The sequence below is a fragment of the Leptosomus discolor genome, chromosome 13, assembly GCF_034619465.1.
Source record: "Leptosomus discolor isolate bLepDis1 chromosome 13, bLepDis1.hap2, whole genome shotgun sequence".
Classification (NCBI taxonomy): Eukaryota; Metazoa; Chordata; class Aves; order Leptosomiformes; family Leptosomidae; genus Leptosomus; species Leptosomus discolor.
Genome location: NC_141403.1, coordinates 13,453,329 through 13,466,297, shown reverse-complemented (window position 1 = coordinate 13,466,297; position 12,969 = coordinate 13,453,329). Strand labels below are relative to the sequence as shown.

The window sequence follows — 12,969 nt, the reverse complement described above, 5'->3', positions numbered from 1 at the left end:
TGCATGTCAGTAGTTTGTAAGCAACTAAGGTGCCTCATGTTCAGGTCTGAGCAGATAGGAACCCCCTTGCACTTGAGAGGGCCTGATCCAAAGCCCGGTGAAGTTGGTAGGAAAGCTCTTGCCAACTTCAGGGGGCTTTGGATCAGGCCTTACACTCCCACCTTTGTTGTGCCTCACTTAAAATGGTGCTTTTTCAGTTGTCGGTCTTTTTTTCTGGGTTTTGTTGGGTTTTTTTCTTTGTATGGTGCTGTGTATAACTTGAATATATTATGCACATATCCTACCCAATGGGTAGAACAAACAAACATACAGAAACAAATAGATGTTGTTAATACTGTAAGATAATGTATAGATGATACCAATTTTAACACAAAAAAAAAGGCATAGACTTTGTGAATGCCAGCTTCTGTGCTTAGTCCTTTTTTGTAAGAAAATTTGCAAATGAATGCATACAAATGACAAAAAGTCTATGTATTTTATTTTCCTATTAAATATCAATATAATAAGGGAAAAAGTTTGAGCAAATCCTTTTTGACTAGCTGTGTATAGCAATTGGTCGTTTGATGCATCTTTGCTGTGAAGATTTGTTCTTTTTTTTTTTTTAAATGTGTCACTTTAAGAAAAAGGAAAAAAAAACGCAAAACAAACAAAACCTCCGCAGCTTTAACCTTGCAACTGGATGCTTCTGGTATTGGTTGTTGCCTCACTGTTGCTGAGTTGGACCAGTATTAGTTACTACTTCTCCAGCACATACATTATTTATTAGTATCCCTGATTCACCTTTTTTTTTTTAAAAAAAAAAAAAAAAAAAAGAAACAAACTTAGAAATGGGCTAAAACCTTTTGAATCTTTTTATCCACATCCTAGATTTGAAGTGAAGCTCAGACAAGTGGGAACTGACCCAAACCATCCCTGCAAAATCAAAACGAGGCCAACGAGAGTTTCGTGACGGCAGCCAGCCCCTGCCCTGCGCCCGCTGCTGGTAGGCGATCCTGCCACTGCGGCCTGGGTCAGGCTTGGTGCGTGGCTGGGGCTGCCGCTGGCCTTGGGGGGCTGCGGGGCTGCAAGCCGAAGGGTAGGCAAGGAAGCTGCGGTTGGCAGCGAGCTGCATGCAGGGTTTGAGCGTGAGCTGGCAGTCGGCAGCGCTGCCGCTGCTGCATCAGCCTCTGACGGCCGTGGCTTAACCCGCGTTGGTGTTTAAGGTTGTGGAGAAAGGCCTGAGCCTGTTCAGGTGCCAGGTGGGAAGTGAAAGTGCTTCAGCCTTTCAACTTTCTGCCAGGCTCCCTCGGCAGGTCGGTTCTCCCCTGGCGCCTCTGCGCGTGTCTGCCATGGCTGCTCTGGGCGCGGGCTCTTCGGTGAAGCAAATACCTCAGGAAAAATCAGCGTGAAGTTCTAGCGTAGAGAATTGCAGATGCTGTACTTATTTTTCTAAAGTGTTCGTTCTAACTATCCCAGGATGGTAAGTGATGTAAAAGTGTATCGGTCTGAGACAGACTAGTCCTCCCACAGATGGACACCGACTAATCTTTCATAGATACTCATGTCTGTATGTAGCTTTTTTATACTTGTCAGGCTTTAACCACAGATGTAAGGTAGCAACATGTTGAGATATGTTTGAGATGGCGTTTGTGTTTGGTTTTTCAGCTGACTAGCTCAACGCTATGCTAAAACTCAGGGGGCCTTTTCCGGGGCTCAGTGAAGTCAACGGTGAGGCTTCCTCTGGCTTGAGTGGGCTTTCAATGGGGTCCGTCGCGCTCGAGGATGGTGCTGTGGAGCACAGTCCTTCACGACTTCTCTGTCAACCTGAAAATTCAGCTACATGTTTGTCTGTAAATACCTTTTTTAAAAGCCCCCACAGGAGTCCTGTATCTGAATGTTGATCATGGTTGTTTTGGGTTTTTTTTTGTTTTAAAGTGTATGAGTTTTTAATGGCCAGTTCTGCATCATCAAGCCCTCACAGGTAGCTTGTGTCCGTACCTCCATACATCGAGCGGTTTTATCAGTACGCATGTATCATAGGGTACATATTTCATGACTGTCGTTTGTGTACTCATTTATTGTTTGTCAGGGCATAGAGTAGTTGTTTTGGAAGTACGCCTTGCCTGGCCACGTTCACGTTTCTTTTTGCACTGCAGTACCACTTCTGTGCATGAAGGAAGAAAAACAGAAATCCCCAGGCCTTGACTGGGAAGACTCTGTACAGAGCAAACCTACCGCTGGAGGAATCTAGGGTAGGATTTATCATAACAAAACTTGCATATTGAGTGGACCAAACACAAGCATGTCTCCTTTTAGAGGCACTAATTTGCTTTGAAGCTGCAGTGGAAAGAGCAGACTGTCTATTAAGTGTATTCACAGCTGCGTTCACGCTTTTCCGTTTACCACAAAGCACAGCAGACAGCCAAGATTTTAAAAGAAGTATAAGCAGAAGTTATGAGAGCCTCAGGCATCATAGACCTGGACAGCAAAAATAATAATAATTTTTAAAATTTACTTTAATACTCTTTAACAAAGCATTTTTACTTAGAGTACAAAGACTATGTAAGTGTCGACAGGGGTTTTCATTGTATAGCTATCAGCTGCCCAGTGCTGCTGTGCTTGGAGCATTTCATGATGGTATGTACATCAGTCAGGCTGTTACACTTAAAAATAACCATCAAATGCCTGTTTTTAGAGTGTTGACCCTTTCTTTGTTGTTTTTTGCTAGTTATTTTACAGTGTAAAATGCTTTATTGCTGTATGGATTTTTTTTCTGTATTTCCAACATTGTGGCTTTCAAGATCACATTTTCAACACATCTGTTATTTTTGTCCATTTTGTTTCAAGCTATTCTGAAATATGTACAGCACTATCAACAATATTTAATCTTTATTTTAAATTTTATTGTTGTAAAAACAAAGCTATTAAAACCAGTAAGTCTTTTTACAACTGTATTGAAATTTCTCAATAGCTATTCATGTGATGCTATGACAAACCTGGCTTGCTTTAATTTTTTTTAAATTTTATTTTCCTTTTAACACGATTAATTTGTTGCTTATTTTCCACCGTAACTCCCAGTTATATACAGGAAAAGATTTCAACTGTTGTGTATCTGACTCTTTTAATTGAGCAAATGGTGATGTCCTAGTTTTTAGACCTAAGGTCTGTTTATTGCAATACTTTTAAAGGAAGATGTTGCTCTAAGTGCTGTTGTTAGTTTTAAATACAGATTTTATGCTTGTTCTTAATATGCTGTGGTTAAACCATGGCACAAAATTATTAAAAATCATGAAATGCATTTGTCTCCTGTTGAATTTATTTTCTCTTTGAAGTGAAAAAACAAAGACCAACCAAAAAAAAAGGTGGGACACTAGAGTGGCCTTCTGTAAAACAGGTACTGGTCTTTTTCCCATTGGTTTGCTGCTGGCTGTTAGCTGATCACTGAGGAGCCAGAGGGAGGACTCCGTCCTTAGAGCATATGGGAGGGCCATGGGAAAGGGGTGTCTGATGGGGATTTTGTATCAGTGTTCTGACCCTGAGCCTTTGGTGATTAATACGGGGGTGATTTTGGGTGGTCCTGCCTGGCCCCTCTGCCATAGGATGGACTGTAGCAGGAGGCACCTGCCCCTCACCCGCTGTGGTTAAGTCCAGGCGCTTAGTCCAAGCCACTGGTGACTTCAGTTCCTTTGAGACAACCACCCCACTGCCGTCTCATTTAAAGCACTGGGTGTTGGTGGCTGCCTCTGGCCAGACCAGTGCTGGCTGACCAGCCAGGGGATCAGCACCAGCCCCAAATCACCGATTTTCAAAAATCGGTTAAAAAAATGAGATGTGGCTCATGGGAGGGGGCAGCATGACCAGGGGCATGCCGGTATGGGGGGAAGAGAGGGATGATAAGGGTGGTAAGAAACCAGACAGGAGGATCCCGTGACTTGTCTTTGGCAATACGGATCTTTGCAAGGTGGATCAAACTGCCACTGGCTGGTACCTGTCGCTTTGCTGTACTAAAGCTTAACAAAACCAGGGAAGATTTTTTTACAGAGCACTTTCTGTTGAAAGTATAAAGTTTTCTGTTGAAGTATAAAGTGATGATTTACTTAGCGTGATTATTGATGAACTAATTCTCTTGTGTTGTGTATTATACCTGTGGCTGTGCTTGCTGGAGTTTGATCTCTCCTGTTGAGATGCAATGCTTAGAGGCAGGTAGTACTTCAAACCTGGGACTTTCCTACAGGTCTTCCCAAGAAAGAGGGGTCTGCTGCGGCAGCTGCCGTCACAGCCCATTTCTGACACTCTGCTTATGGAGCAGCCTCGGACAGGGACCAGGGGGTGTTCCCCTTGCTGCTGTTCTTTCCAAATGACTTGGTTCTTTAAATGTTACAGTACTTATTTTTGGTTCAAAAACCATTTTATTTTCCTATAACTACCGTGAGTTAGCGCTCCTCCATCTACAGCATTTTAATTCTTCAGTGCTTAGGAAATTGCAAGTTCCTTAGTCCTTAGAAGTGCTCCAAATCTCCAAGCTTCTGCTCCTCCTCTGCTGTCTGAACCCTGAACTCCCTGGAAACTGTGGGGGGTTCTTTTGAGCCTGCTTTGATCTTTTCCTTAATCTGGTTTTAATTGTATTTATATTTGTTTTATAATATGCCATTCTGTTTGATTGTGTTTTAATATCTCTGCCAATGGTTGCAACTCAGAACTCTGCTATAAATGGGATGTCTCCTCTCAGTAGGGTTACTTTTTCCTGTTAAAAGATTAATACAGTGGCTGCTGCAGTCCTGTGAAACCTCTAGGTCTGGCTTCCAGGCTCCCAGCAGTATTGCGTCTCATTACAAACACCCTGTTTTTAACATCCCAAGCCCTTTTCTTCTAAAGACCCCTCTGTAATAAGGCTTCGTTACTTAGACAAAAATTAATTAGGCTTCTCTCATTATCACTGTTTTGATCGGTTGTGCTTTAAATGAGTTCTAATTAAAATGCACATTTTAAAAACCTTACTGCTGAATCCTAGTCGAACAGCTTGCCTCTGCTGTGGCGATGCCCAGCTTTTGTGCCGTTCACATTGTGCCACTTTTACCGAAGCCTAGCGTTGATTAGGATAAAAACTTGCACGATTTTGATTTTTGCTTGTTTTCTGCAGATTTTTTTCCAGACCGACTCAAGTGATGGCTCCTGAGAGTGGGGATTAGAGCTGAGGTAACGAATTGTTTGCATGTGGTAAAACTGATGAGCTGCGTTTCTCAGTATCCTGTATAGTCAGTAACATTACTTGTCCCCAGACTGTTTCAAAACATAAGGGAGAAACTATCTGCTGTACTTGCTACTACCTAACTACCTATTTCTGCTTACCTTAGGTGTTCCCAGAGTCCCTTAAAACACAATATTTAAGTTGGCAGGACTGCAGGATCTGTCCCAGTGATGTCCGTCACGTGCTACACTGGAGGCAGCTTTGCTGGGACGCCAGTGGACTACAGCTAGCAGGGCGCGTGTTGGAGGCTTGCCCCCCTTAATGAAGGGACTAATGTGTAAACCAGAAGCTGCTTACTGTAAGATATTTTGTACTCTTTAATGGTTTCCACAACGAAGCGCATTGCGGGACAGTAGCAGAAAGGTGCTAATACTATTATAAAGATGAGGAAATGCGTTAAGAAGGGCATGGCAGGTCTCAGCACAGTCTATGGTGATGCTAGGAATAAACTTCCCATCGCCACTGTTCTTGGTCCCACTGCCTGCAAGGCGTGGTTTATCCCTGCTCGCTTCTAACGCGCGTGTACCGCTGTCTTGCACGCACGGAGCTGTTTTCCTGCGTTTGGCTGACAGTCGCAGGGGTTTAAGCAAGCAGCCAGAACGTAGCCACCCCTTGTCTGGGGAAAGAAAGCATCTTTTTCGTGGAGGCTAAAATGCCATCCTTGAGCCCGAGAAGCTCCCTTCAATGCCAACACCAGATCACGCCAGATTAATTTAACATTTGCAGACATTACAGTGATTGACAGTTGACTTGAGTGGAAAATTCCAGTTTAATCCCGCTCTGTGTGCCACAGACATGGGCTCAGACAGCTTGACCTACATTTAACCCTGGGCAGCAAGAAACTCTTAGGGGAAAAAGAAGAAAAGTCCTCTTCATCTCAAAGCAGTGAGAATGTTCTAGCTTATTACATGTACCTGCGTATATGCATACATGCGTGACTGTGTTACAACGCTGTGAATTTTTCATAAGCTGAGCCACGTCTGCCCTAGTTGGCTTTACTTGGTGAAGAAGACATATAAGTCAGATATAAAAGCACAAATGTGCTTGCATAGCTGTTCAGGAGGGTTTATGGCAACAGCAAAATGCACAGGAGCGAGCTCTTTCCTGACAATGGGGTTAGGATTGTAAGTGCTATAAAATTTGCTTACGGCTGCAAACTTCAGAGCTCTCAGGGGAAAAAGCTGATGAGCTGCTGACTTTCGCTGCTGTTTTGTCAGGAAAAGCCTAACAGGTAAGACTTGACTGACTGCAGAGTCAGTCTGGTTCCTTTGGCCCCCTTCGCCCTGCAGATCAAAGGCACTGATATTTCCTTCAGCTGTATTTGTTTTGGAGTCACTGGTGCAGTATTAGGTGTCAGAGCTTCTCAGCAAGAGGTGCACTGGCGCACGTTAAAAGCCCTGTGGCTGACTGATAACTGCATTAGCTACTCAATGTGCAAGCCCTCTCACCTTTTTAAACTATGCTGTATATTCTGCTGATATTATACCTGTAGACAGGAAAATACCCATGCTAGCTCCAGCCATATGCTAGGGGAACCAGACATTTTCCAGTACTGTAGAATTATGCTCTGCTGGGAAAATGGTATCAGGTACACAAAAATTGCTATTTGACAGTAACACAGAAAAAATAAAGTGCTTGTCTGTGGTAAAACGGTGCTCAAGTAAATCGTGCAGCTATAGTTTAAGTGCTGCTTGTGCACTGGCAGTTTTACTTTCTTTTTTGTTGAAGCAGATTTGCCGTATGCAGGTACACACTGTGCAGAGACGTGCAAATTGCTTGAACAGGGGACTAGTGCACAGCAATCCAGCAGTACGAAATACACCGCTAGTGACAGTAGACAGAACTTGGAGACCTCCTTACATAAAATTATGGTGCGTTATCTTTATTTTCATGGCTTTTCTAATCTAATCCAGTATAAACACAGGTATTTGGTAAACCGAAGCATTACCCATCAGTTAGCCAAGGCTGAGAAATTTCCCTTCCCCCACTAAAATTATTTCGGAGTGTCTCCTTCTGCATCAAAACACAGCTGCTGCGTCTGGGAGGTGTGCGCAGGTGCCTGCTTTTGGGAGAAAGGTACCCTGAGTGAGCCCTCACGGAGCGCCTGGGTAAAGAGCAGCGCTGTTGGTGTGAATGTGCTGGTGGGAAGCGCTGGTCGGTGCCAGCTGAGGGCACCTGACACCGCTCACTGCAGAGACCAGTAGGCATGAAGGGCAAGTACAGCATCACTTCTTGTAACTTCTCTGTGTTCCTTCAGATCCACATCCTTAGGAGCTCTCTGGCAACTCTTTTGGCATTTATGGGTAAATGCATATGAAAAGATAAGGAAAAAAAAAGCGTGTGGTAAACCTGGAGCTTGTGTATGTAGGGCCTAATCGTGGATCTGCATTTTGTCTCTTGCTTTGAGACTCTATTTGGGAAGACATCAGTAGGCACGAGGGCCAGGTAAAGGCTGAGTTCACACGGAGCCTGTGCTGTCTCTCCATGCCTGCTTTATGGTGCAGAGGCTGCCCAGGCAGCCCTCTAGAGGTCCCAGTACTGGATCTGTTCCACTTCTAGTCACCCAGCAGCACAGTGTTGGTTCAGGTTAGGTGTAGGGTCACAACTGCATTTCAGATGGGTTCAACACAGCATCTCAAGTGGAAATTATGTCAGTTTTATGACTTTATTCTGGTTGCAAGAGAACATAAGACCCTTGATTCACTGTGAGATTAAAAGGAGGAGGACATAGGCTATTTGATTCTGTAATGAGTCAGCCTACCAATGGAGTTGACTCAAAAACTGTAGCATGTTTGAGCAATGTGAGGTCATACTGTATCATACTTGTTTTAGGACAAGAGGAAATGGCCTCAAGTGTGCCAGGGGAGGTTTAGACTGGACATTAGGAACAATTTCTTTACTGACAGAGTGGTCAAACATTGGAACAAGCTGCCCAGGGCAGTGGTGGAGTCACCATCCCACGAGGATGTGATGATGTAGTATTGATGTAGTGCTTCGGGACATGGTTTAGTGGGTGTGGTGGTGGTGGGTTGATGGTTGGACTTGATGATCGTAGAGGTCTCTTCCAACCTCACGATTCTATGATTCTATGTTAGGAAGACATGGCACATGTGATCTGGTACTAAGTGTGCTAAACCTGGATTTAGCCCATCGGTGAACCAACATTATCAAAACAGTGTCTGGCAGCAGTAGCCCTTCAGCTACTCTGTCCACCTAACACAGCAGTGTTGCCACGCCGTTCGTGAGGTACTCCTGGGGGCTGCTGAAGCCCAGGGGCTGCAAATGAGATCTTGCCAGCAGCACCCATTGTTGTCTCCCTGAGCTCATCCGTGTGCTGCGTTCTCAGAGCACTGGGACACAGGGGATGGCCTGAACCTCTGTTTTCCCATATAGGACTGTTCTGTATGGTAATGGAAAAGGTTCAGAGAAACAGGCCTTCACCTTCAGAGGTGGGCACTGTCACAACCACCATTACGCCCATGGCTCTTGGCCAGAGAGCTGCGTTTGCTGCTGCGTCTGCGAGGAGCAAGTGCTCTCTGAGCACTCACAGAGCTGCCCCCCTGCGTCACGAGGATGTCTTCTGTCTGGTGCCTGCAAGTCACTGAGCAGTTTTCAGTTACACCAGTTCTGCACAGAAAAAGTAACAGATTTGCAGACTACTATTTTTTTTGTCCTCCAAACAATACCTTCAGGAAAAAAAAAAAAACAAAAAAAACCCAACCAAAAACAAACCTAAAGAAAAACTTTTTTAAAACAGTGCTGGAGAATTTAAGTGAGGTAGGGTCTCCTTTGCTTGCAGTTTAGTCTCTTTCTGGCCACTTGGTCAGACCCAGAAGCAGCTAGAAATCTTTAATTATGTCTCTTTATGAAACTCTTTCCCTGTTGTATTAGGTCTGGACTTTTTTTTTTCTTTTTTCATTCCTAAACAAGCCTGTGTATTCTTCCATGTTCCCTTCCCTTCTCTGTGATTGTCTAATCAATTCATCAAATTCAAGCCCAAACTTAACACTACATGTCGCCCTGTGGGCTCATGAAATCAAGATGTAGTCTTTCTACTTTAAGGAGATCATCTTCATCAAAATAGCCAGATAATTGCCAGGGGATAATTACAATTCTCCAATTATTATTGTTGCTGGTGGTAAGTGATCAACAAGGACGAATGCAGCGCAATGCTCTAAGCTGACACCCTGAAGGGGACACAAACAGAAAAATGTGTTTCGATTTTGGCTCCAGCCCCATTCTGGGCTGCTGTTTTGGCTCTGGCCTGTTGTTGGGTCACAGCTTTGGCTCCAGCCCTGCTCAGGAGACTGGTGCAACTCCAGCCCCTAGTTGGTCTTCAGCTCTGGTACTAAGGTCAACCTCAACTGGCTCTGGTCCTTGCCGAGGCTGTTATTTTGACCGGTCCCATTAGCAGCCGTCGCTTTGGCTCCAGTCATTGCTCAGGCCATGATTTCAGCTCTGGCCTCATCTTGGACTGAGGCTCCAGCTCCAGCCTGATGCAGGCCTTGACTTTGGTGCCAGCCCACCATGTCAGGTTATGACTTTGGTTCTGGCCCTGTCTTGGGCTGTGATTTTTGACTCTGGATCCTGCTCAGGTTGTAAATTGAGCTCCAGCCCAACATTGGCCTGTAATTTCAGCTCAGCTCCATCTTGGTCTGCAACTTTTGCTCGTGCCTATTTTGGGCCGATACACGGGCTCTGGCCCAATGTTGGTCAGAACTTGCCAAATCTTGGGCTGTTACTTTGCCTTTGGCTGAAATCTTGGGCCATGGCTTCAGCTCTGGCCCCACTGCTAGATTTGACTTCAGCTCTATTCCAATTTCAGGTCATGAGTTCAGCTCCAGACCCATCTCAAGTCTCTGACTCAGGTCTGGCCTAATACTGGGTCACTACTTCAGCTCCAGTGCCTGTTCAGTGTGTGACTTTGGCCAGGGCTTGATAGTAGGTTGTGACTTTGGCTCCAGCACCATGTTGGTCTGTGGCTTCATGTCCAACAGCATCTTTCGTTGTGATTTCGGCTCTGGCCCAATTTTGGGCTGTGACTTCAGCTCCTGCCCTGTCTTGGGCTGCTACTTGCCTCCAACTCAGATCTGGCTCTGGTCCACACTCAGGTGGCTACTGAAGCTCTGCCTGCTATTTGGGCAGCAACGTGGACTCTGGCCCCATCTCTGGCCATGCCTTTGGTTCCAGCCCATCTTGGGTTATGACTTTGTCTCTGACCTCAGGTGGTGGCTGCTGCTCTGGCCTGATACTGGGTTGTGATTTTTGCTTCAGTCCATGTTTGGGCTGTTACTTTGACTCTGGCTCCATCTTCAGCTGCGATTTTGGCTCTGGCCCCATCCTGAGCCACAGCATAGGCTCCAACCACATACTGAGTTGTGATGTTGGCTTTGGCCCTCCGTTGGTTTGCAACTTAGGCTCCAGCCCCACCTTGGGCTGTATTTTCAGGTCTGGCCCCTGCTCAGTTCATGACATCTATTCCAATTCTCTCCTGGGGCCCCAATTTTGGTGCTGATTCCCTGCTCTGATCACAGCACGTACTGTAGACTCATCTTGAGCTGCAACTTTGGCTCAGTTGTGGGCCCTGCTTTTGGTTCCAGCCTGCTCAGGCTTCCACCTCAATGCTGTCCCAATTTCAGGTCCAGCCCCATCTTGCAACTTTGGCTCTTATCCCCACCTGGGGCTACAACTTCAGCTCTGGTGCCAGCTGGGTCTGCTGCTTTGGCTGCAGTTCCCTGCACAGTAGGCTACTGCAGCTCTGGCCCCTTATCTGGGTGATGAATTTGGCTCCAGCCCCGTCTTGAGCCATGACTTTTGCTCTGGCCTGATACTGGGTCACCACTTAAGGCTCCAGCCCTGTACTGAGCTGTGACTTTAGCTCTGGCCATATCTGTGTCTGCAATGTTGTCTCCAGCCTGATATCGGCCCGTGACGTCAGCTCCAGTGCTATGTTGGGCTGTGACTTCACTCCTGCCCCCCCCCCCCCCCCCCCCCCCCCATCAGGAAGTAACTTTGACTCTGGCCCATGCTTGGGCTGCAGCTTTGGCACTGGTGCCAAATCGAGCCTCGGCTTTGTCAAGATGTTGGAGTGAGATTTCAGCTCCTGCCCCATCTGTGGCAGCAGTTTTGGCTCTGGCCTCACCTCAGGTTGCTATTTGGGTTCCAGCCCCATCTTCTTTGGCTCTGAAGAGTGCTTGGGCTAAAACTTTTTGGCTCCTGCCCCTGATAGGGTCATATCTTGGCTCTGGTCCTCATTTGGGCATTATTTTGCCTCCAGCCCCATCTCAGGCTCTTAAATTAGCTCCAGCCAGACTTTGCCACTAGCTCTTGCTCGGGCTGCTACTTCAGCTCTGGGCCATGGCTTCAGCTTGACCTCCTGCTTGAGCGGTCATTTGGGCCCTTACACAGGCTGCATCATCTTCAGCACCATCTTGGGCCACAGCTTCTGGACCAGCTCCTTTTCAGGTTGCTACTTTAGCTTTGGCTCCATCCTGGGATGCAGCTCTGGCTCTAGCCCCAACTCAGGCTGTAACTTTGGCTCCAGGTCCTGCCTGGGCACTACTTCAGCTTCTGCTTGGGCTGCAGCTTCAGTTCCAGCTTCTGCTCTGGCAGGCACTTGGTGCCTTCATGTACCTATATGGGGTGCAGACAATGAGGTGCTCTGCAGTGGCGTTATGGGTGCGGGAGGGAGCAGGCAGAAGTGGGGCAAGTCACCAAAGCAGCAATTTCTCTGCTGCCTGTGTGGTGAAAGATACCTTTGTCCCAGTCTCACCAGATTTCTGAAGGTTTTGCAGAGGTGGAGGCAGCCCCTGCTAGCACATCACCAAAGGGGGGGGGAGACGGGCACTGGCTTCCAGCCACAGGGATCCATCAGGAATGAGAACTGCACCCTACACAGAAATTAAGTTGTAAGAAGTGAGATATGAGGATGAAAATCATCAACTTTATCTTATAGTTAAAGTCACCAAGTGTGGCTGGGTACGTGCTGGGCACCCAGTGGACTGACTGGATCACCCAGGAACTCCCCACCTGATCTCTGCACCACTGGGGCAATGCATTGGTTCCAGATGAGGCTCCCTTGAGACAAGGTCACCAGTACAACCCAGCATCTGATTAATTGTCACAAAGGCTTTTTTCAAAGAAGTCTTGAAGATTTCCCCTCCTGCCCAGCATAGATCCATTCACATAATCATGTGCTTTGTTAACTGACAGGGCGGCTGCCTCAGAAACCCCTCGAGCTGCAAAACTGACCAAACAGTACCCAGGTGAGGCACTTGCCAACAGGCCCTATGAGCTGTTCCTGCAGATGCAGAAATGGCCACAGGACAGACACATAGTTAAGAGAGATCTTTTGTCCTTAGCATGGGTAGAGATGGATCATGTAAGTGCTGGAGTGGTTGCAGGTCAGCTGGACAGAGGGAAGGGCAAGAGATGGGGGTCCCAAAAGGGTGCCTCTGCATAATGAACAAGTTCTAACATGCCTGAGGGGTACAGACCCCTCCCAGGACACCAAGGGGCCCCTGTGCAACCCCTGCCATGTGCAGAGGGATCCTGTGGGCTGCACTGAGAGGTTCCCACATCTGGCCCCAGCCAGCAGGGATGACCATGCAGCAGTACTGGGGCAGACTTGGGGATTTGCAGAGTGCTGCAGGACACGGGCGATGCTGGCTGGGAAAAGGGAAAGCAGAGTGAATGCCAACATCAGAAGAATGTGTGCATAGGGACAGTAAGGAAAAGTACAC

The 12,969-nt window shown here is 46.6% G+C and overlaps 1 protein-coding gene across 1 annotated transcript in view; it reads left to right on the top strand.

Annotated features, from left to right (window-relative positions):
* LOC104340930 (low-density lipoprotein receptor class A domain-containing protein 4) overlaps positions 1 to 12,969 on the top strand; it is a 75,980-nt gene that overhangs the window by 23,195 nt on the left and 39,816 nt on the right. The window contains exons 2-3 of the mRNA XM_086472615.1: positions 198 to 217; positions 7,747 to 7,756. Of these exons, the coding sequence (XP_086328741.1) occupies positions 198 to 217; positions 7,747 to 7,756 (30 nt within the window). The remainder of the gene's footprint in view (positions 1 to 197; positions 218 to 7,746; positions 7,757 to 12,969) is intronic.